The sequence below is a fragment of the Macaca fascicularis genome, chromosome 2 (assembly GCF_037993035.2).
Source record: "Macaca fascicularis isolate 582-1 chromosome 2, T2T-MFA8v1.1".
Classification (NCBI taxonomy): Eukaryota; Metazoa; Chordata; class Mammalia; order Primates; family Cercopithecidae; genus Macaca; species Macaca fascicularis.
Genome location: NC_088376.1, coordinates 118,085,700 through 118,108,591, shown reverse-complemented (window position 1 = coordinate 118,108,591; position 22,892 = coordinate 118,085,700). Strand labels below are relative to the sequence as shown.

Genomic DNA, 22,892 nt, shown 5'->3' with positions numbered 1-22,892 from the left:
CATGGTGAAACCCCTTCTCTACTAAAAATACAGAAATTAGCTGGGCATGGTGGTGGGCGCCTGTAATCTCAGCTACTCGGGAGGTGGAGGCAGGAAAATTGCTTGAACCCAGGAGGCGGAGGTTGCAGTAAGCCAAGATCACATCATTGCACTCTAGCCTGGGTGACAAGAGCGAAACTCCGTCTCAAGGGAAAAAAAAAAAAAGAAAGAAAGAAAAGAAAGAAAGAAAGAAAGAAAGAAAGAAAGAAAGAAAGAAAGAAAGAAAGAAAGAAAGACTTTCTTTTACTATCTCTTAAGGCAGAGCAAATATGAATGTAAAAAGAAAAATCTCTGTAGAAGATATGCTAGTCTGCTCCAACTATGGAGAAGACATGAATGGTGATCAGGAGCACATGCTCTGGAATCTGAGAGACATGAGTTCAAATTCTGTCTTCTCACTCATGCCTGTGAGAGAGCTTGACAAGTTGCTGGGAGCCTCCACTTCTAGTCCCTTGTTTGTCGAATGGAAATAATAATAGTAGTTACTTCATGGAATTGTGATGGGGATTAATTAAGGTAATGCATGTTAACTGCTTGGAATAATGCCTTGCCTATAGTTAACATCCAACAAATGAGACGGACTGCATGGTGAAGATGAGGGCAGTTAATGTTATTGCTGTAACTGGGGATGCTTGAGCAGCAGCTTTTGGATTTTAAAGAGTGGTTCATTGGAAGCTCCATGTTTCTGCATTCCAGAAAGTTTGGCCCAGAAATATACTTGTCCAAGCCAATCTGTCTCCTTGTTCCTTTCAATGCCACCTCTGACAAAGCATAATTCTGAGGACATGGTCAGGTCAGCAGGAAGCCAAGAAGCCATTACACTCATTACATGAGTTGTTGAGTATTAGACATCAGTGGGGCAGTTGGCCTTAAAGGCGAGCAGCCATCCAAACATAACAGAATTCTCCTTTAACACTCTCTACACTCCAAGGCCAGGGCACTCGCCGAAGTGTAATGTGATTACCAAAGACAGGAAAAAGCTCCCAAGTCCCACTATACAGAGACAGGAGTAGAAATGATAAGAAATGATGAGTCTTGGAGTCTACCTGGATGTGTCTCCTTTTAGAAAGGTGATTTAAATAGCAGAAGAGGCTGCCACAGGGAATTCCATACAAGCCATCCATGTTAATGAACATTTGTGGGGTGCAGTGACAAGGACATTTGCCAGATCCGTTAGGGAAAATATGAATGGCCTTGGAGGGGTAAAAGCTGAAGTGTGTTGCACCAAGCACAGCAGAAAAACAAACAAGAAAAACCATGCAAAACAACACACACACACACACACACACACACACACACTAGCAGTTGCAACCAAAAAAAAAAAAAAAGGGAGAGACAGATAAGACAATGGCCATGAAAGGTAGGTACTATTAGTGGCTCAAAAGCAAAAACAAAAACAAGTTATTCAAGAGCAGTCCATTTTCCAGCAAGCCAAGGGTCAGGTATGCTCCACTGGTCTTTCTGACCTTGAGCATAATCAGATAGACAAAGAACAAGGGAAGAGCCTTTGGTCTTTCCAGAAATCACAAGGATGTTGGTAAAAGCAAAAAACCCAGGGTAAACCCTCAAGTTCTGGATATTTGATAACAGCCACATTTTCATCCTTCAGTGAAGATTTCTTTCTTTACCCGCTTTTTGAAGGCTCTTGCTCTTTCCTTGGGCTCCATATTGAACTCATTCCAACTTTCCCTTCAGTCTCCCTGGCTCAAATGTCCTAAAAGTCATATTTGTGCCTCTTGTCTAACAAATGGCACTTCATATCCAGGTTGGTGCCCAGCTATGTGGAACTCAGGCAAGATGTATTACATTACTTACAGAGGAAAGGGAGGAGAGGAATTGGACAACGGTAGAAGAGCCTTTGTTTTTTCATGTCTTACTAGCAATCTACTAGATATTTTGCTGGAGCAAGGTGCCCTACCTGAGATTAACCCAGAGTGTTATCCTTGCTGTCTATATGCTTAGTGTTTTGCCCTAGCATCAGTAGTTCCAGTCCCACCCTGGGGCTTCTAGGAGAGTAAAGTGCTAATATGGTTTGGATCTGTGTCCTCACCCAAATCTCATGTTGAACTCTAACCCACAATGCTGGAGGCGGGGCCAAGATTGGATCATGGGGGCAGACTGGAAGTGATTGGATCATGGGGGCAGATTTCCCCCCTTGGTGCTGCTCTTGTGATAGTGAGTGAGTGAGTGAGTGCTCATGAGATCTTGTTGTTTAAAAGTGTGTAACACATCCCCTCCTCCCTCTTCCTCCTGCTTCAGCCATGTAAAGACATGCCTGCTTCTCTTTCACCATCCGTGATGGTTCTAAGTTTCCTGAGGCCTCCCCAGCCATGCTTCCTGTACAGCCTGTGGAACTGTGAGCCAATTAAACCTCTTTTCTTTGTAAATTACCCAGTCACAGGTATTGCTTTTTTCTTTCTTTCTTTTTCTTATTGTTCAGGTATTTCTTTATAGCTGTGGGGGAATGGACTAATACAAGCACCATCAAGGCACTGAAGGTGGGGGCCCCTCCCATCACACCCTAAGGGGAGGATGCAGGAACAAGAAGATAATCCAAGAAATCGACCTCCAAAAGATGGGCTGGGGGCTCTTCCCTCTAGGAAGAGATGGATTCAGACATTGCTTAGAAGTCTAGAAAGAGGAGAAAGAACAGAGGAAACAGAGAAAGGTGGAAGTCATGGATCAGAGAGGACCCCCAGGAGCTCTCACTTTGTGATACGATCCATTTGTGCCAGCTGACTGTGCTCTGCAGGCATCTCCCCTGTGGTCATAATGGGAGACATCCAGGAAGGAGGCTGAGTGCCCACGCTCAGGAGGGTGGGCTGTAGGCACGTATGTACCTTCAAGCTGGGGACACTTCAGTTACTCACATATCATTCCATTTATCCCTCACTTGTAGGTATTTGAATAATTATTTTCCTCCTATTTTGTTGCAGAGATCAGGTGACTCCTAAGAGCATAGTAGCTAGACTGGTGCCATGCTTTTAACCTGGTGTCTTGATGCTGACTATACATGAGAATCACAGAGAAGCTTTTAAAGAGCACAAGTGCCTGGGCACCATCCCCAAATCAACTTAATATATAATTTCTTGGGCTGCAGCTTGAACCTAGGAGTGTTTTTAAAGGTTCCCAGGGGATGCTAATGCACAAGAGAGTTCAGGTCCACGAATCCACCCCAACGCTGTGCTGTAAAGGTAACTGCTATGTAGTAACTATCCTTTGGGGATTATTCATGATAAAATAAGACAAACAAACAAAACAAAACAGGAGAAAATTGGAAAATAAGAATAACGCAGACATATGAAACTCTACTCAAAAGATATTCTTATCTCCTGTTTGCAATGGCTTTGCAATTTGAAAAGTATTTTAACATATTGTATTTTAGTTAATTCTCAGAAAATCCATTGAGGTCCCTATTTTGGTAATGAAGAAACAGGCTCAGAAAGGCTGAAGACACTGTCTATGAACACAGAGTGGAGAATCTTGTGCTCAACCTGAAGTCTTCTTATTTCAAGTCCAGAGTGTAACAAAGGCCCCGTCAGGAACCTTGAAAGAAGAAGACTCCTATGGCAGGCTGTATTTTCCCCCTTTTCCCTGGATACATGACAACATTGAATTTGCATTACCGGGGGTAAACAAATTCTAATGAAAGGATTTTGAGACTAGATTTTCTCTTAATAGTTGCAAGAGGCCGGGCGTGGTGACTCATGGGATATAGCAAGCAAAATGCTGTAATCCCAGCACTTTGGGAGGCCAAGTTGGGGGGATCACCTGAGGTCAGGAGTTTGAGACCAGTCTAGCTAACATGGTGAAAACCCATCTCTACTAAAAATACAAAAATTAGCTGGGCATGGTGGCGCACGCCTGTAGTCCAAGCTACTTGGGAGGCTGAGGCAGGAGAATCGCTTGAACCCAGAAGGCGGTGGCTGCAGTGAGCCGAGATTACGCCACTGCACTCCAGCCTGGGCAACAGAGCGACGAGACTGTCTCAAAAAAAACAAAAAACAAAAAACACCACAACCTCTTGACAGTTTTTGAACATGAGGCCTCACATTTTTATTTTGTACTGGGCCCTGCAAATTATGCAACTGGTCCTATTTATGCCTGTCTCAGAGTTATTGGAAAGCCTGCAAAGAGGTAAGATCTGTCAAGGACAACCCAAGCCTAGAGTCTGGTGGGTGCTCAGGAAGGCAGCCATGATTATTACCATCATGCTGCTGAAGCTATTGTTCTGTGAGTTGGATCCTGGATACTAGGTCATATGTAAGCTGGCTAGATAGAGTCAGGTCAAAGAGTCAACTAAAGTGCCCAAGAGCGGCCAATTTTGCCTCCTAGATTGTTTCACATGCTGCTGTGAGACTTTCTCAAAATTCTTTCAAGTTGTTAATTTGTTCACATAAATCAGTGGTTTTCCTTCCACCTGCACTACAGACCCAGAAGTGGATGTTTTTTCCCTCTGATGGCACTGTCAGGTGGAACAGCCAATGGGTCACGAGGTGAGTGGTCAGAATAGTCAGGGGAAAGGTCTGCTGTCACCTAGGCAAGTATTGCCTTGCTTCCCAAGCATCGCCTTGCTTCCCTGGAGAGAGGCAGCAAAGTGACCAAGGGAGAGAAACAAAGGGGAGGTTAGGAAAGGTGGCAGTGCTCTCCTCTTGGAGCTCTGTCTTTCTGGAGAAGATGGTTTGTGGGGCTCTCGTGCATTAAACTTGTTTCTTTCTTTCTTTCTTTCTTTTTTAAGATGGAGTCTCGCTCTGTCACCCAGGCTGAAGTACAGTAGCATGACCTCGGCTTATTGCAATCTCTGCCTCCCAGGATCAAGCAATTCTCCTGCCTCAGCCTCCCAATTAGCTACAATTATGGGCATGCATCACCACGCCCAGCTAATTTTTGTATTTTTGGTAGAGACAGTGTTTCACCTTGTTGGCCAGGCTGGTCTTGAACTCCTGACCTCAAGTGATCCACCCACCTCTGCCTCCCAAAGTCCTGGGGGATTACAGGCGTGAGTCACTGCACCCGGCCTGAAATTTGTTTCTTTAGGACTGGGTATAAGCCTAAGATAAAGAAACTGAGGGCCAGCTCAGTACTGTCCAAGATGCTGGGATGAGGGGTCAGCACAGTAAACTGATCTCGAGTTTCATCTGAGCTAACCACAGCACCAAAGCAACGCAGCCTCATGTAACCCATGTTTGGGGGTGGGCTCAATTCAATATGGTACGTGACTTCTGACCCAGAGTGCTGTCAGTTACAGCCAACTATATCCTTTCACTGCTTCTGAAATATAGATCTTCTCTGAATGACAGGACTGTCAACCTTATGCCCTGAGCAAGCACTGCATGCTGGGAAGGGCAAGGGCACGAATGTGTGATTGCAAGGACTATGGTCCTCCGACACTAGAGACCCATCATACAGTGTCACAGGAAGCCTATAGGGAGAGAAATGTAGATGAAGCAGTATCTGGTGCCAAGTGGAAAGCAAATTCAAGACAGAGCAAGGTTCTACAACAAAAATCACAGCTGCAGTTCACAACTAACTGAGCTCTTCATACATGCCAAGTTCTGCGCTAAGAACTTTATGCTTATTATGATATCACTAGCTCTGACAGCAACTCTTAGAAGTAATTATTGTCATCTTCATTTTCCATGTAGAGAAACCATTGTTTGGAGAGGCAATCTGACTAAATTAAGCAGCTGGTAATGTCAGAGCCTAGATTTGACCCCAGTGTGTCTGACTCCAAAACTCAAACTCTCAATGCTCTACTGGCCCCGGTGAGGAGGCCCTTCAAAGAAGCCCAGGAGGTTTGTCAGCTAGCTCCTGGATGACAGCAGTTGCTGTAATAACTGAGTTCCCAGCCCTTCCTTTTTCTCAAATATGTTGGCTATTCTTATTGTAAAAGGAAGTTCTAGATGCATGCCAACTGTACTTCACCCACACGAAGGAGAAGACTAGAGGTTCAAAATTCCATTACAGCCTTTCTCTTTCTCCCACCGAACAGTTTGAAAGGAGTATCCAAGAGGCAGAGGAAAAAATAGGTTTGTTAAAGAAGTTGAAAAATGTGCTTTCAAATGAGAAACACGTGTGCGATTATTCTTCATCTTTTGTCTCCTTCTCCCACCAAGTTGAAAACAAGTTAACATGATACAAATGCACACATCCACATAAAGATAGGAAAAGTCAGTGGTGCCCTGGATGGCAGGCCAGGAGCTGCTGCAGGAAGCTTGAAGAAGTGGTGGAAAACTCCACAGCCACTCCAGCCCAGATCCAAGCAGAGTTTTCAAGCATGTGTACAATGACTCCTGGCAAAGAGGAAAACTGTACTTGAATTTTTTTTTAAAGGGAAGGGAGCAGGAGAGGACGACCTGCTACAGGCAGGCCTGAGAGCAAGCGTGTCAAGATTGCAGAAGTGCTGGTGCTAGGCCAGTTTTTTATATCATTTCTTTTTTTCCCCTCCCTTCTGGCACAAACAAGCTATGGAATTTCAAAAACTGGGTCATCATTTTTGAATTCCCTGCTTTCAGCAAAGTGCTCAGTTGGTCTTGTTGACTAGCTTAAATGTCTGATTTCCTGAGCTAACACTTCCTAGCCATTCAGCTGCAGGGGAGTAATAAACCAGGGGCCTGCCTACCCACTGGCCACCGATGTGCAATGGATCTCTCAGGGAAGCTGGAGGGCCATCCTTGGATTTCCTGCCATTATATATTTAATGGCATCAAATATGCCCATTAAAGCACCACTTCAAAGGCTAACATTCTTCCTGGTAGGCCAAGGGAAGGGAGACAGCACAAACCCCCAGGGAGACATTCTAACACCTGATCTCATGGGATGATGGCTTTTCCCAGAAGTTTAGGTGTTCCCAAAAGCATGGCTGGCCTGCCCATGAGGGACATGGGGCCGTAAGGAAGCTGTTCTACACAAGCTTTATTCAGGATCAGCGAGAGTTCTTACACCTGGATGAGGAGTCAGTCTCTGCCACCTATGGAATTTGGCACCATCTAGGTTTTCTTCCAGAAGCAGACTTAAACTTACCTCCATCAAGAGCAGGTTTTGAGAATTTTCACTTGATTTTCTAAAACAACATCAAGAAGTCTCTAAATATCACCTTTCATACCCAACTTCCAGGTTTCTAGGAAGCTTCCCAGGTTCATCAATGGGAGACAAAATACACTCCACCCTTCTGGCCAGGTGAAAACCTTTCCTACTTCTTTGCAGTGACTTGCTTCAGACTGACACAATCACATCACAGTGCAGCCTCCTACTTCAATACCGGCCTCCAATAAATGCTCTGCTGGGTGAACAGGAAACTCATTGTGAGCTGAGTTTCTAAGACTCTAACACTCGTGCAAGAGGCATCGAATTTCAGCGAGATCTTTTGGAACATGAACACAAGTAAAAACCAGCTACGGGGTCAAGTCTGGGCTTGCTTTATTTGACCTTGGTTTGTTTGATTTTATTTAGGAAAACTTTTGGGGGGAACGCACTGGACCATAAAACCCTTACCTTTTAAAGGAGCCCATTGTTAGCAATTTGTTCATCACAGCTCCCTCGATCTCACCAAAAAAGTCTCCAGTCTATGGGGAAGAAGACATATGAGGAGGTGTAGATAAATAATGTGCCCAAACAGGAGAGAAGAAATGAAAAGGGACACAGTCTGTGTCCTGGAACTGACAGAAGCAAAAGGCAGGTTTTCAGGACAGTGGAAAAGGTTTTAACAGTCATGAGAAGTTAGGGGATTACACAGCAAACGAGTGAGCAGATGTGAACGCTTCCATGGTACGTGGGAGGGGGCTGCATAACCCATGCGGAATGCTGAAATTAAAACATGCATGCACACACATGTGCACACACACACCCCCCACTCCCTTGGACGGAGTAGGTAGTAATCTGCACATAATCCCTTGTGATTAAAATCCTACTTCATATAGGCAGAAACAGGCTATGAGAGGGCTTCCTAGGCACTAATAAAAAGAATTGTTTATAATTCCTGGATGACCTGTTTAGGGAAATACAGCAGTCCACTTCATCAGCCCTATAAATTTCCTGCAGTTGAGAATCCGTCCTTTCTCAGAATCACTTTTTGAGGATCACTTTCGTTTTGTCATAGGCAGTTGACATGTTGACCAAGAGTAAGACTATCCAGTCCCTTGAGGAGACAGCGTGGCCAATCAGACTTCTAATGGCCTACCCCCATACCTGAGGCTGTCTTAAGGTCATTCAAAGCTTTGCAGTCATTCCCCACCACCAGGCTGATGTTTTTGTAAGTCTACTTCTTGGTGCTGGCCAAGATTTGCAAACTTAGAATGGTGGAATGAAGAATTAACATCCTCATACATGCCCTCTGAACTTCTGGAGCCACTATAATGCAAGGTGTCCCATGGGGGAGGGCGTATGCAGTGCATGGAACAGAGCCTGCAGCAACAGCCTTCTGCCAACACGCTGAAATGAGCCAGCGTTGACCAGCAGAGAAGTCCCATCTCTACTCTGCGTGCTCTGAAGATTTGTAGCTTGTGAGTGGGTGGATGGGTGGAGGGCACTGCAATAAGGATCCAAATGACATAAATTCCTTAGGCTTTGTATTAACTAAACGCCAATTCCACTGCAACTAACTGAATGACCTCAACCACACTCCTGGGAGTTTTCAGGCAGCAAGACATATATATAAACTTTGGCAAAATGTAAAGGGGGAGAAAAGGAGGAAGAAGGAAACAACATTTCTCTGACTGAATATTGAGCACTTCCTTTTTCACTACAGGGAAACTTGGAAACTTTTGCAAACTCTGTGGGCGTCTACTACTGCTAGGAGCAAGAAGGACATTTGTATTTCGTGCGTGTAATATGCCAGTTTCAATGAAACTGGTTGTTAGATGAAGAAGAATTATCCTAATTGGGGCACAGGAAGTCAGACAACATCAAACAAGCCCAGGCTGAGCAGGCTGGCAGGCTGGCAGCTCACTGGGTCTATTGCAGGCTTATTCCATGGAGAGAAAGAGCAGAGAATCTGTAGTGGCCATGGCTGCTCATGGCTGAAACAGAGTCACTGTTTCCTTCATTTGTTGACTGGTCCAGGACTCACCCCTGGAAGACATCCACTGCATCCTTCCTGAGCCCTGGGATCATTCCTATCTCAGCCCTACAGGAGTAGAGCAGAAGACTAGAGCCTCTCCTTCCAGGCAACTAATTTGCATTCTTGCTCCATAGATTGTTGAAAGCTTATGTTCCTCCTCCCAGTCAAAAGGGCATATAACTATGGGTCAAAGGACTTTCCTGCTGTCTCAGGGACTGGCCTTGTTTCATGGGCCCATTTATCCTATCTAATGTCCATCGACTGTCCCATGTCTAGTGACGTTCAGCATCAGAGGAGACCGGGAATGGGCATTTTGAGTCTCAATAGTGCAACCAAGGTGCATTGAAAAATCCTACAACATTCTCGTAAAATAAGACAGGAAATGAAAGCACAATTCCTCAAGTTTCCTGGAGCCTGTTTATAAATCATCAAACCATTCATTTCAGACCCTAAGAAGCCACACTCAAGGACAATTAACTAATTGATTAAGCAGTGAACCTATCATACTGCTGACTACTAAAGAATTTTAAATGATTTAAAAGAGACTTCATTACAATGTATTAGTATACTCAAATATTTGAGTTAGAAGCAATCTTACATAGTCAACCATCCTCATTGTACAGAGTCTATCTAGAGGTCTGGACAAGTTAAGGAATTTGCTGATGATCCCAAAACTAGTTAAGGAAGAGAGCTAACATTAGAAACCACCTTTTTCCTCTGATGGTGTTACTTTATTATATGCATTGTTGAACTTGTTTGTAGTCTACCTTTTTTTATACGTTAATGCAATTTCTAATTGCAGGAAAAGTTTTAATGCAGAAAATTTGAATGGAAAAACCTGTTTTTCTATTACAGTACCATTGACTGTAACTCTTATTTTGATTTTCAGGTAGATTGGAGATTTCTGTGCTCAAGCCCACGGCTTGGTTTCTTTTCATCTCTCTCCCTCCCACCCCTACACTGCACATGGTGCAGTCAAATGAACAATATTCCTCTTCCATCTCTGGATCCTTGTCCCTTGGTGTTGAGAGCCCAACTTGTTAATCCTTGAACTCAGATAACTGATTTTTAAAAAGCAAAATCCAGAAAGAAAGCCATAAACAAAAATTATGTAGAAACATATGTGTGTATGTGTGTGCACACATACGAAGATGAAATATCGGAAGGAAAAAAACCTTACAGTTGCCCAAACCATTTAAGGCACCCCACCCTCGAGGCAAAAGTTCTTTATGTGGCACAGACAACTCTTTGGCTAAGAGTTCTATAAATTGAACATTTTATGAGTGAGAGAACAGACCCTGGCACTGTCACCCCCCTTCACCCCCCACTGGGAGGTAAAAACTCTTTGGGGCCTGCTGAGAAGCAGACTGTGGCATTCTTAGAGGGATGGAAATAAGGTTTTATAATCTCCTGCTATTACCTCCTAAATAAAGATGATTGTCTCAAAGTTTTAACACCATAATTTGTTCCCCCTGACCCAAGCACATTCTGAGCTCCTTACTTTGAGTTGGTAGAAAATTTTCACTCACCTGTGTGTAGTCTTCAGACACCAAAATAAATCCATTATTGTCTATGAGGTAACAGTTCACAGTCTAGAACATTAAAAAAAAAAAAAACAGCTTCAACTTCGGGCCATCACACTGCTTTTAAACAGAACGACACACTTCCAACCTGAGATAAACTTATTTTTTTGGAAGGCAATTGTTTTTAGGCAATTGCAAAAAGCCTGCTGGCTCTAGGCGTTAAGGCCATGGTTAAGATAACCATGGTGTTTACTTTGCAAAACAAACAAACAAAAATAAAACACTGAACAAGTCTTGAATGATCCAGATTCGGATAAAAAGCATATGCATTAAACAATGATGAATTACAGTTTGTCTTCCTTTTTTTTTTTCTTTATATGACCTGAATAATATTTCCCAGGAACAAGGTGCCCAGAAGCCCCTGAGCCTGTATTGGCGGTTGAAGTGCAGGCTGTTTTGAAAGCAAAACGCCAGCACAATGTCATTACTCTAATGATGTATTAATGAAAACACCGTGTCAGCTCAGAGGACCATCAGGGGACCAGGTAATATTTTTTAATTTGTTCATAGACTGAGGCAGGGGGGAAGGGGCAGACTTCTGTTAAAGGGGCCCCTCAGGCCTCCTAAAGGTTTTCAAACTGTGTTTTTAATTGGGAGCTGGATTTGGGGGCAGGGCTGTTAGCTTTTGGTAGCTCAGACTTATAAATTGTAGAAAGCAAGGTAAGGCCAAACCTCTGCTTCCCCCACACTACTTTAATCTCAAGTGAATGATTTGCTACAGGCTAAGTTTTAATTACAGTGCTGTGGAGTTTAAACTTAAGGTTTAATTCCGTCCTTGATGTAACTCAGTTTCTATTTATTGCAGCTTTACATACCAACTGCAACATTTAATTTGTAACATATCTTTACTCTGAGCTAAATTCCGCCCAGCTCCAGGCCACCACGGGGCTGATGTTTTCTGGGACATTTGCCTATCCACAGGGGTGGTTTTGGTTAGGCACAAAAGGGCAGCAGTGAGTTGGTCAGAAAAGTCTGTCCTTTATTACTAGACAGTGACTGTGCAAAATCAACAGAAAATTAAAAGCCCTGCTAGCACCTTTTATAAAAGAGTTGGCTGCTCTGGTGAACGGCAGAGTTTCTCACGGTTATACAAAGGGATCAGATGAATTACTTGAGTAACCTGTTCACAGCCTTGCTATTTGAAGAAGCTCTTGGCCTCAGGGACACTACCTTGGTCCTGGAGGGAGTCTTGATAAACCTTCTCCATTGTCAGGAGATAGCATTATGGAAGCAATCTCATAGAGCTGTGTTTCCAATATGGTAGCCACCAGCCTTATGTAAATTTAAATTTAATTTCAACTGAATTAAAATTAATGCAACTAAAAATTCAGTTCCTTAGTCACACAAGTCACATTTCAAGGGTTCCACAGCTACTTCTGGTTAGTGACTACACTTGTGGACATTTCCATCATGGTGGAAAGTTCTTTTGGACAGCAGTGCCTTAGGTTATACTAGTACTACAATGAGTTTTAACCTAGTCTACATGGGGTCATAACAGACAACTCTGTATCCTTGCTGATCTGAATGTCATTGTCAGAAAGAAGCATTTGAACCAGAGCAATTCCATCTTTAGGGGCTGCAGAAAATGAGGCTGAGACCTGTTGGGCTGCATTCCCAGAAAGTTAAGGCATTCTAAGTCACAGGATGAGATAGGATGTTGGCATAAGATACAGGTCATAAAGACCTTGCTGATACAACAGGTTGCAGTAAAGAAGCTGGCTAAAACCCACCAAAACCAAAATGGTGATGAGTGTGACCTCTGGTCGTCTTCACTGCTATACTCCCACAAGCGCCACGACAATGTATAAATGTCACAGCAATGTCAAGAAGTTACCCTATTGGTCTAAAAAAGGGAGGCATGAATAATCCACCCATTGTTTAGCCTACAATTTTAAAACACCATGAAAATGGGCAATCAGCAGCCCCTAGGGATGCTCTGCCTACGGTGTAGCCATTCTTGGTCCCTTTACTTTCCTAATAAACTTGTTTTCACTTAACTCTATACACTTGCCCTGAATTCTTTCTTACATGAGATCCAAGAACCCTCTCTTGGGGTCTGGATCAGGAGCCCTTTCCAGTAACATCTTTCTGGTGAATCTCAAAGGGATGATACTGAAGAGATCCCCGACCCAAAGGAAAATCATCTGCATGCACCAACTGATTGGCTTTGGGTAAGTGGGGTGCATCTAACTGGATAAAGGATGGGACTGGGTTAGAGGCCCAACTTAGGGGAGTTAGAGTCTCTCCCATGGGAGGGTGGGTTAAAGGCTCCTATTAATGAAAGGCAAGGACACTTCATCAAACTTGGGTTCAAGGCTCAACTTAGGAAGGTTAGAGTCATTCCTAGGATTTAGGGGTTAGAGGCCCCTGTCAGTAAAGTCTCGCTCAGCTAAGAATGGGTTTGGCACTATGGAATGTTAACTACTATTCTCTTCCGATTAATCTGTCTTGCACTTGTTGCTAAGGGCTATGGGTGACAGGATTAGGCATGTACAGGACCACAGGATGTGGGGAGATTTTTCCTCCCCCCAAAAAGGGAAACTTGAGAGCTGATGGGACTGCCAGAAAAGATCCCTTCACTACTGAAGGGTGGTCACCTGAACTTTTCAGTTTCGCTGCAATAGGCGGGTCTTTCTCTGGCCTCCCTGAGCTCTTCACTTTCCCCACCCTGCCACAGGCAATGCTTTGCTCTCTGTGCTTTCCCTTTCTTATCTTTTCTGTTACCCAGGGCCATCATCTTGCCCAGAGTCAACAAGTTGAAACTCTTGGTCAGAGGCTGGATTAAAAATGATGGCGTCCAATGGGGGGCAAGTATGAGCCTTGCCAGTTTGATACTGGGTGCTAAGCAGAGGGGCTAATGTCTGTGTTTTGTCACATGTATTTTGCTCTAGCCAGAATGGAAAATCATTTTCCTTTGTGTTGCAGCTTGGCTTCCAGGGCTGTGGTCCAGCCAGCCCGGTCACTAGGGCCGCTCAGGGAAAGGGAACCCAGAATCCTGGGATGCCAATAAAATGGTAAAAATTTCTTACCAGTCAGACTTCTAGCCTCTTTTTCTCTCTCTCCCCAGCCCACTTTCTCTCTCTCTCCTTCTCCCAACAAGTTGAATGAATGGTAAAAAAATCACTGTTTAGGTACAAATCCTCTGTAAAGGATTTATCCTCTGTTAGGTAAAAATCCTCTGTAAAGTTTTGATTAGTGGGAAAAAGGATTTGTGAGGCTAGTCTTAAACTGTGGTGATTCTGGTGTGCTGTGTGTATCTTCCTATATTGTTTTGTTATAAAAGAGGGAAAGAGGGGTACTCTAGGATAGAGTGCGAGCCTAGGACTCCTATAAGCCCGCTGTTTAAGAGCGTGCAGCAAACTGGTCAGTTAAAAACTTTGCTGCACATCCCTGAAAAAACAAAAAACAAAAAACAAAACTGGATGACATTTCCCTATTGTCTTGCATGTCCTTGGAAACGTGACTTCATAATCATGTGACTGTGCTTCTCTTTTCACAGTGGCAGCACGGGTTCAGGGTTCAATTCCCACTTTAGGAAATGAATCCTGTAACTTCTGCCTGCTGGTGTATTTATATGTGTTGTATGCGTAATATAAAAGAGCTTTGATTTATTGGCTTACAAATAATAGGTGCTTAAATCAAGTATTGTCCAAAAAGTAAAAAGTGTAATGTCTTTTAGTTCAGGTGACTTTAGTAATCTTTGGAAAATAAAGACAGCTTTAAAGATTGTTGATAAAATATTTTCAAAAATATAAACATCTGGTCTAAATTATGCAAGTCAGATACTAGCTTCGCTAAATATTTTAAGGTCATAAACTGCTTCTTTGACTTTTGAAAATTGTTCAGCTTACCTATTTTGGAGCATGAGATTCTAGATAAGTCCTGGGGACATGTGGAGAGTCATGCCCTCCAGCTATGCTGGAAACAGTCAGACCTTCTGGTGTCCTAGGCTCGGCACCTAGTACATAATTAAAATCCCTTGCTTACCAAGGTTTTTACCAAAAGTAAAAGTTGCTAAGAGTTAACACTGTAACGTGTATTTCAGACTATCAGGAAACAGTTCTACATGCAAGGTGTATAAGAAAAGTAGAATATACTTTTGGTAAAAAGATTATAAGAAGTCATAGGAATGTGGATTTTTCTGTCTAGATTAAAGGGTTAAAGGACTGTTTTAAGTCAGGATAAAGCTAAAAGTTTGAATGACTTGTGGAAGGTTTGTAAAAAATTAATTGTAAAAGAAATTCTGTGTGTGGACATTGACTAAAGTTAAAGAGGTATTATTCAGTTTTTCTGTAAATTAAACATTGGAATAAAAGCACAACAGGTTTTTCTCAGAACACTAAACTGCTCTTTCACAAAAAAAAGTAAAGGGTTATACAAGGTTTATGAAAATCTTACCTTACGGTCAAACTGATTAAGATTGAATACATTTGTCTATAAGGTTTTATTAAGAATTGGATTTAACATTAATAGTACACTAATGCAAAGGTAAAACTTGGCTTATTTGGTATAAAAATCATAACAGGAAGCATTATCAAATGTGAAATAGTGTTTGGCTTTCTTTGGGATATATTTGTATAGTTGTGTTATTGGTATGTGTTCCAAAATTATAAGAAGCTCCTATAATTCTAACATAGCTTAGGGTATGTTGTTAATAGTTATAATTGTTATGTAAAATTTGGATGCCACAGAAGTAACCAAATTTCCTTATCAACTGTGACTTTAATAGTGGCTGTCCTAAGACTTTTTATCATCCACAGACAATTGTTGTCTTGTTTTAATCTTCTTCAAAAGATGGTTTATAATCAACTATAGAACTCTGACAGGTGCTATTGAATGCAGGTTTCTGATAACGTTGGAGATTGTGACATTAGAGGAAGAAACTTTCAGGACTCTCACAGAGAGCTGAAATGTTCATGACAGAACAGGAGTTCTGTTCAAGCAGTACAGGAGTCAACTGCATGAACTGAACTAATCAAAAACTGAAGTAATATTTTTTCTTTCACTTTTTTGCTTAAAACATTGCTGATCCTTTTTGTTTTCCAGGGCCAAGGAAATTTTCTTTTGAGTTATTTACAGCTTTTAACAATTGAGTAAACTATACTTCTGCAAAAAAAATTTAGAGTATATTTGTTTCTCTCTACCTGGTTTCACCAGAATTTGGAAACTATTTGAGAGTATCTTAACTTATGGCAATATAGTTATTTGCATAAGTGCAGTAAGAATCTGTTTTCTTTTCTAATAGAATACAATTGGAGAAACTGGTTATTTTACCAAGGCTTTGACTGGAATGGTGTGTTTACCAAGGAATCAAACTTGACTTAGAGAGTCAAGAAAAGCCACTTGAAAAAAACTAGCCTTATACCTTGTCTACACAGTCCCTGTACAGGGTTCCTGACCTGTGGTAAGTAAACAATGTCACCTGTAAAGAAATCTGACCTTTCTTCTTAAAACGAGGCCCTCCTTATAATGCTCCTCATAACAGCCAGCAGCAGTAGAATGGAGATCAGAAGACTCACTTCTCAGGCGTCTACCCTGCTCCCTCCTACTCCTACTTCTGGTGTGGAAGCAACAGAGCTGAGAGCTCTGGAGCAGGGGCAAACACTGTTTTAACTCAGAACTTGGAAAACCAAGCTGCAAAAATAGGGGAGTGGCCACCTTGGGAGAATACCAGATGAAAACTATCACACAAAGAGGTTTTTCATAAAACATGACTGTCACTAATAATAGTAACAATAAGAATGTAAGAAGAAGAATAGGAGGATGGCAGCTACAGGAGGACATCAACTCATGCAAACCGTACTTCACAGTGTCAAGCAGGGGATTTTTCTCTTGGAAAGAAGAGAAAACTGAGCCCCAGAGGTGTTGTCTTCTCCAAGGTCACACATACACAAGTGAGACTTGAGTCCATTGCTATGGGACTCCAAAGCCCACACTCCTTCTACTGGCTGACCCCCACCCTTACTTTCTAAAAGACAGCAGGACACAGTTAGGGTCTAGGGATGCTGCCTGCTCAAGGAAGGCTTTCCTTGTTTGAAACCAATCCCTTTATATAATGTGTGTGTGTGTGTATCTATATCTATATCTATATCTAAACTCTATGGATATCTAAGACAGATTTTGGCTGATACCTGCTACCAAAGGAAACCACAACAAATGGCAGAAAGATCAATGTACCAAGTGTCTGGGGTGTTATTATTGTGGGTGAAAGCAAGTAAAAACAATAAAAGTGACTGACGTCTGGGTCAGTTTGGTCAAGTAGTATCAACCCCAATTATAGGTTCCTAGACTCCCTGGGCATAGCAGTTCTTAAGCTAATATCTGAACCAAGACATAGCTTAGGGGGATTTTTCTATCCATATCTGCAACTTGCTATGGAATAATCTATGGAAGAAAGAAATAAGTCCATTATAGGCTAGAGTCTAAAAATACACTTAACGAACCACTCATTTTGGTAAGATTGCTCTACATCGTGGCAGACAATGATGAGAAGAGGAACAAGGTGGAGAACTGGCCAGGGCTCCTGAAGGACAACATGCCCAAGCTTCCATTTCCACCAAAGGGGGCCACTTATTTTTTCTTTTTCTTTTTTTTTTTGAGACCGAGTCTTACTCTGTTGCCCAGGCTGGAGTGCAATGGCGTGATCTTAGCTCACTGCAACCTCTGCCTCCCAGTGATTCTCCTGCCTCAGCCTCCTGAGTAGCTGGGATTACAGGCATATGCTGCCACACCCAGCTATTTTTTGTGTATTTTAAAAATAGAGACAGGGTTTCACCATGTTGCCCAGGCTGGTCTTGAACTCTTGGCCTCAAGTGATCCTCCTGCCTTGGCCTCCAAAAGTGCTGGGATTACAGGCGTGAGCCACTGTGCCTGGACTGGACCTCACAAATTCCCCAGCAAAGTAGCCACATTTCCTGTGCATGGGCTGGGGAACAGCATTTATTTCTTCTACACTGAGTACCAGTTGGTATTTATTTCTTGTACCATGCTTCTATTTAACACTATTTAAGTCAACTTTTCCCTCTTATATTAAGATTCCAGGACAGAAATTTGGCAGCAGAGAAGATGCCTTACCATACTTGTTTATGGTTAACTTGGAATTTCAAGGTCACACTGAGTATAAAAAGACTTGTACACCATATCAAGTAAGAAACAGGTACTGTCGACATTGGGATTTACAAATCACTGAAGAAAATTACAAGTCCAAGGCAGGGTGCTGTGTCATCGATGTAGACCTTGGTCACTGAATCTGAAAGGTGCCACTGCATTTTTTTTTTTTTTTTTTGAGATCGAGTCTCACTCTGTCACCCAAGCTGGAGGGCAATGGCGTGATCTCAGCTCACTGCAACCTCTGCCTCCCAAGTTCAAGTGATTCTCCTGCCTCAGCCTCCTCAGTAGCTGAGACTACAGGTGTACACCCCAATGCCCGGCTAATTTTTGTAGTTTTAGTAAAGATGGGATTTCACCATGTTGGCCAGGCTGCTCTCAAACTCCTGACCTCAAGTGATCCACCTGCCTTGACCTCCCAAAGTGCTGGGATTACAGGCTTGAGCCACCGCGCCCGGCCTTGAGAAGTCTGATTCTTAGTCACAGAGGTGGATCAGATAGATACCTGAAGTTAAAGCCTAAACCCAGGCCATGGCAATTGGGCAGTCACAGATTGGAAGGGTAGGGTGCCTGGGAGTGACAAATGGCAGTACTAACCTTGTGTACCTGGAAGGGGTACTAGCCTAACGGCTAAGACAGCAGTTTGAGATTCACAGACTATGACATTTGCTATCGGTGTGACCTCGAACAAAGTCTTTCTAACACTCGGAATCTGTTTTCTGATCTGAAAGATGGAGATAGCAACAACTATTTCATAATGTTGCTGAGAAGATTAAATGGGAGGGTGCATGTGAAGTACAAAGCATAGTACCTAGTGCATAGTAAGTCCTCCAAGAACACAGGCTTCCATCTGCTCAGCAAATGTTTATTGGTCACCTACGATGTCTCATTTTTACAAGTATCCTAATGCTACAACTTCACAGTTTTTCAGAAAGGAAAGTTGTTACATAGTTTATAGCAGGAGGTCCTGGCCACCGGCTGATCTTTGTTGATTTTTGCCTTTTGTTTGGAAGGATGCCTTTTGTTTGTTTTGATTGGTGAAACAACTCACTTAGAAACCTGGTATTGTCCTGCCTGTTGTCTTCATTTGTGGCGAGAGAGGGTGAGAGAAACACACACACACACTAGGTTCTTGCATCTGCGAGTGGGGCCTGAATCTCTCTACCTCAGGCACAGGAAGGTGCCGCTCCTTGCTACTTTTCTCCAGGTCTCAGGATCCAATCCCTAATATTTCCATTGTGGAATATGCTTGACACTTATTTCACATCATTTGCTCTATCTTTTCATTAACTAATGATCATATCAAAAATACTGTCTTTTGAAAAAATGTATTGCAGAGGGATTACTTGGGAAAGATGTGCTTGGTAGGGGCCACCTGTGCCCCCCTGTCCTCCGTCGCTACTCAAATGATCCTCAAACCCACCCTCTGGCTCCGCTGGGAGGTCCAACATGCAGGCAGGCGACCAGCGGTCCAACATGCAGGCAGGCGCCTGGCTGCCTGGAGGCAGCCCTTCTCGTCCTCCTGTCACATAATTCAAGCCGGTCTTTCTGATGCCAGAGGAAATGCCTACAAGGCCTCAAAAAGTCTTAGAGATTTTTTAATAGGGGTTATTAGCCTCTATTCCTTTGGAACAAGAAAGGGTAGAGCTGATTTTGATCATGAAGTTTTCGATCCTCTCACTGCCCTCACACCTCTTCCAATGCCTCAGTAGGAGACACCTTCTCACCTTCCACCGTCTTTGCCAACTCCTGGTACTCTCATCAGGCGATGAGAAGTGTTGCACAGGTGAGTGGAAGAAGAGACTGAACGCAGTGAGGAAACACTAGCACCTACAGGTCAGACTGAGATCAGAGGTGAACATGGCCCTTGTTCCTCCCTTCTGTCCTGAATGCTAACTGTGTTTTCCTTGACCACAATGACCCTTTGCCACTTTGGTGCCTCTACAGTGGTGTTCTCTGCTTGCAAAGCTCTTCTCAGGCTTCAGGAATTGTCTTCAATGTCATCTCTTTCTTTAGTTGACTTAAATGTTACCCCCTCAGAGAAGCCTTCTCTGACTACCGCATGTCGGTTTACTCTGCAGGACTTATCACAGTTGATGATCATATAAGTTTATCTCTCCTGCTAACCAGTAAGCTCTGACTTTGCTTCCGGTTGCCTGCCCAGTGCTCAGCCAGGCACCAGGTGCCTAAGAAGGGCTTGGTAAAGATGTCTTGAAGGAAGGAGTGAGTGTGTAAACTGTTGCCTCAATGGCTCGGAAGTTAACATTCACCCTGGGTGAAATGGAGCTCCTTAAAAGTCAGCCCCATAGCCAGGCCCTCCAAGTCACATGGCTCAGGTTCTGACTGGACCAACCAAAGATGCACCTCTACAAGATGGCAGAGCATCTGGCACACTGGCTCCACCTACCAGCCAGGGCACTCCTGCCAAGGCCCAGAGAGCACATTGATGGGGGAGACAAAGGGGCTGGAGTGGATCTAAGGCTAAGCCTGTCTGATAAGCCTGAGGGAGTTGGGCAGGTCATAAGTGCAATGGAGAAGCCAGAAGCACTGAACTTAATGAGCCCCCACAGCTGTTTTTAATGGGGACCTGATCATTTGAGGGCAGTTGGGGGAGAGGAGGAATATGGTCTCATATGCCTAATTAAAAGTTACAAAAAAGAGAATAACACATGGCAAGAGCCTGCTGAAACAATGGAAAGGGGCCTTGGTGAGAAGGCAGGGCTAACTTTTCTATTTAAAACAGTATCAATTGGTTGCCTGGAGCCAAAATTTAACAGTCAAACAGGACAATGGATGACAGCTTCAAAGTACAAACTCAGGACATTTGAGCATCAGATCAAGTTCAGAAATCAGGGCAACTTCAAGGCTTAATTTTCAAAGCATGTGGACCTTTAAATGACATTTGAATTGGGGTTTATCCCAACAGTAGCTAAAAAGAATATCGTTAGTAGTGAGCAAGAGGTCACAGCCCGTGCTCACTATGCTCAGGGGAAATTGTCACTTGCCCAAAGTGTATACACCATTGCTGTCTGAGGTTTCAAATCCAGCAACCTGAAACCAAACATCCTGGAAGAAAACATCTTCAGAGTTTTTTTTTTTTTAAATTTATAACCAACATTCATTGAATGCTTATCGTTTCCAGGAGCCATACCATGCATTTTTCGTATCTTATCTCTTCATTCTTCACCATTACTCTGTGAGGTGGATATTCCTATTCCCATTGTATAGTTGAGAAAACTGAGGCATGGAAAGATTTGGAAACTTGCCCAAGGTCACTTATTTTATTACTGTCAGACTCACAACTCGAAGCTAGTCAGTATAAATAGTTTTGCCTTTAACCACCATGTTAGACCATCTGTGAAAGCAGTCAGTGAATAATGAACATATATTAGATACTTCCAACTCTAAGTGGAAATCCATTTCTACTTGTTTTTATATGAGGATGCACTGAGGCAGTGTGGGTTCTGGGAAGATTACTGTCTCTGGCTTTAGTTATAAAATTGTTTAACCAACTATCCAACTATCTATCCAATCAATCAACCAACTACCTAACCAACCAACCAATGAGCCAACCAACCATCCAAGCTACTGCCCTAGCCATCAGCCACTCATCCAACCATCTGTACAATCAGCCAACTAACCATCCTCTCTCCTCTTACTGTAAAATTGGAATTCATAATTATACCCACTGTGCAAGTGAAGAGCTTAACATAGGGCCTCAAGACACTGATCAATCACTATTACTATTGAGTTGTGGTGTTCTTGAGCTGAGCATTCCAGTAAGACAATAAATGTCTCAAAGACATGGGAGAGGCTTGAGGCCCACTTGACTATCCCACGAAAATTATCCCTGAACTTGCTGAAAAGGGTGTGGACCATACAACTTCACAGGGTGTTCTTTCCTAAGGGGAAATTAGTTTTGATCTGATGATCGCAAAAACTTGGGCTTCTGCAGAAAACTTTGCTGACTGGCCTTTTTTTTTTTTTTTTTTTTTTTGATACTGTGACTCATACAACAATTATGATTTTCTAACCAGCAGCCAGATCTTCTGGGACCTAGCATTTTGTTTTAACTTCATCCTGGACTTCCTTTTATATTTCCTTACTTGTTTTTCCTTTGTCCACTTTTTTGAAATCTACTTCCTAATCTACGTTTTCTGGGTTGAAATTGTTTGGTTAGGATTTCTTAAGTCCTCGTGATAACCAGAAGGAATATAAATATGTGACTATTTATAAGGTCTGGTTTACATATCGACTGCTGTTTCGCTGATGCAGACAGAAAGGCTACCTCGGGAGAAGTGAAAGTGAAAAGGCCACCATGCTTCTGCCTGCTCCATGGGGCAGAGGGTATGGGATGGTATGGTACCAAAACACAAGGCAGATGGAAGCACTTTGGGTAGTGGCACAGTTGCTTCTTCCATTGTGCATGTGTAGGATTTAAAATCCCTCCTCCCAAAAGACAGAGAGAGAAAGAAGAGAGGAGAGAAGAGGGGAGTGGAGAAGAAGGGAGGGAAGAGGAAGGGAGGGGAGAGGAGAGGAGGGGAGGGCAGGGGAGGGGAGGGGAGGAGAGGGGTGTGGAGGAGAGGAGAGGAGAGGAGAAGAGGAGACAGAGAGAGAGACAGAGAGGACAGGAGAGGAGAAAGAAAGAGAGAAAAGAAAAGAGGAGAAAAGAGTTGTAGGAGAGAAGTAGTATGCTACAAAGAAAAATTCTGAGTTTCAAAGTTTTTAACTCCTAGATTTTTTGTTTGCTTATTACATGAAGTTAGCCGAGTCACTTAATTTCTCTGATCCTCAGTTTTTCTTATCTGCAAGATGGGTCAACAAGTCCTACCTATTTCACGGGTTGTTACAAGGATGGAAAGAGATTAAGGCATGTAGAAAAAGGTTTGAGAATTGTAATGTGAGCTTCAAACAGTAGGAGTTTGTATTATTTCCCACAAAATGTCAAAATTCCAGTAGTGCCGTCCATGAGACATTTAAAGCACATTTCCAGCTGTCATAAACTGCTGGGAGGTGGGGAATGACAACAAAAAAGAAACAAAGCAAATAAAGCAAATGATTATTTTTTTTTTTAGATTGGCCCAGTGCAATGTGTCAACCTGGCC

At 42.9% G+C, this 22,892-nt stretch overlaps 1 protein-coding gene across 7 annotated transcripts in view; it reads right to left on the bottom strand.

Moving 5' to 3' along the window:
• The window catches only part of CACNA2D3 (calcium voltage-gated channel auxiliary subunit alpha2delta 3), a 931,957-nt gene that overhangs the window by 73,965 nt on the left and 835,100 nt on the right, over positions 1-22,892 (bottom strand). For all 7 annotated transcript variants that reach the window (XR_006695842.3, XR_010585145.2, XM_045384857.3 and 4 more), the window contains 2 exons: positions 10,627-10,689; positions 7,534-7,604 (listed from right to left, as the gene is read on the bottom strand). Coding sequence is in view for 3 of the 7 variants with exons in the window: in XM_045384857.3 (XP_045240792.1) it covers positions 7,534-7,604; positions 10,627-10,689 (134 nt within the window). In the remaining 4 variants the exon portion in view is untranslated. Of the gene's footprint in view, positions 1-7,533; positions 7,605-10,626; positions 10,690-22,892 lie in introns of those variants that run through there.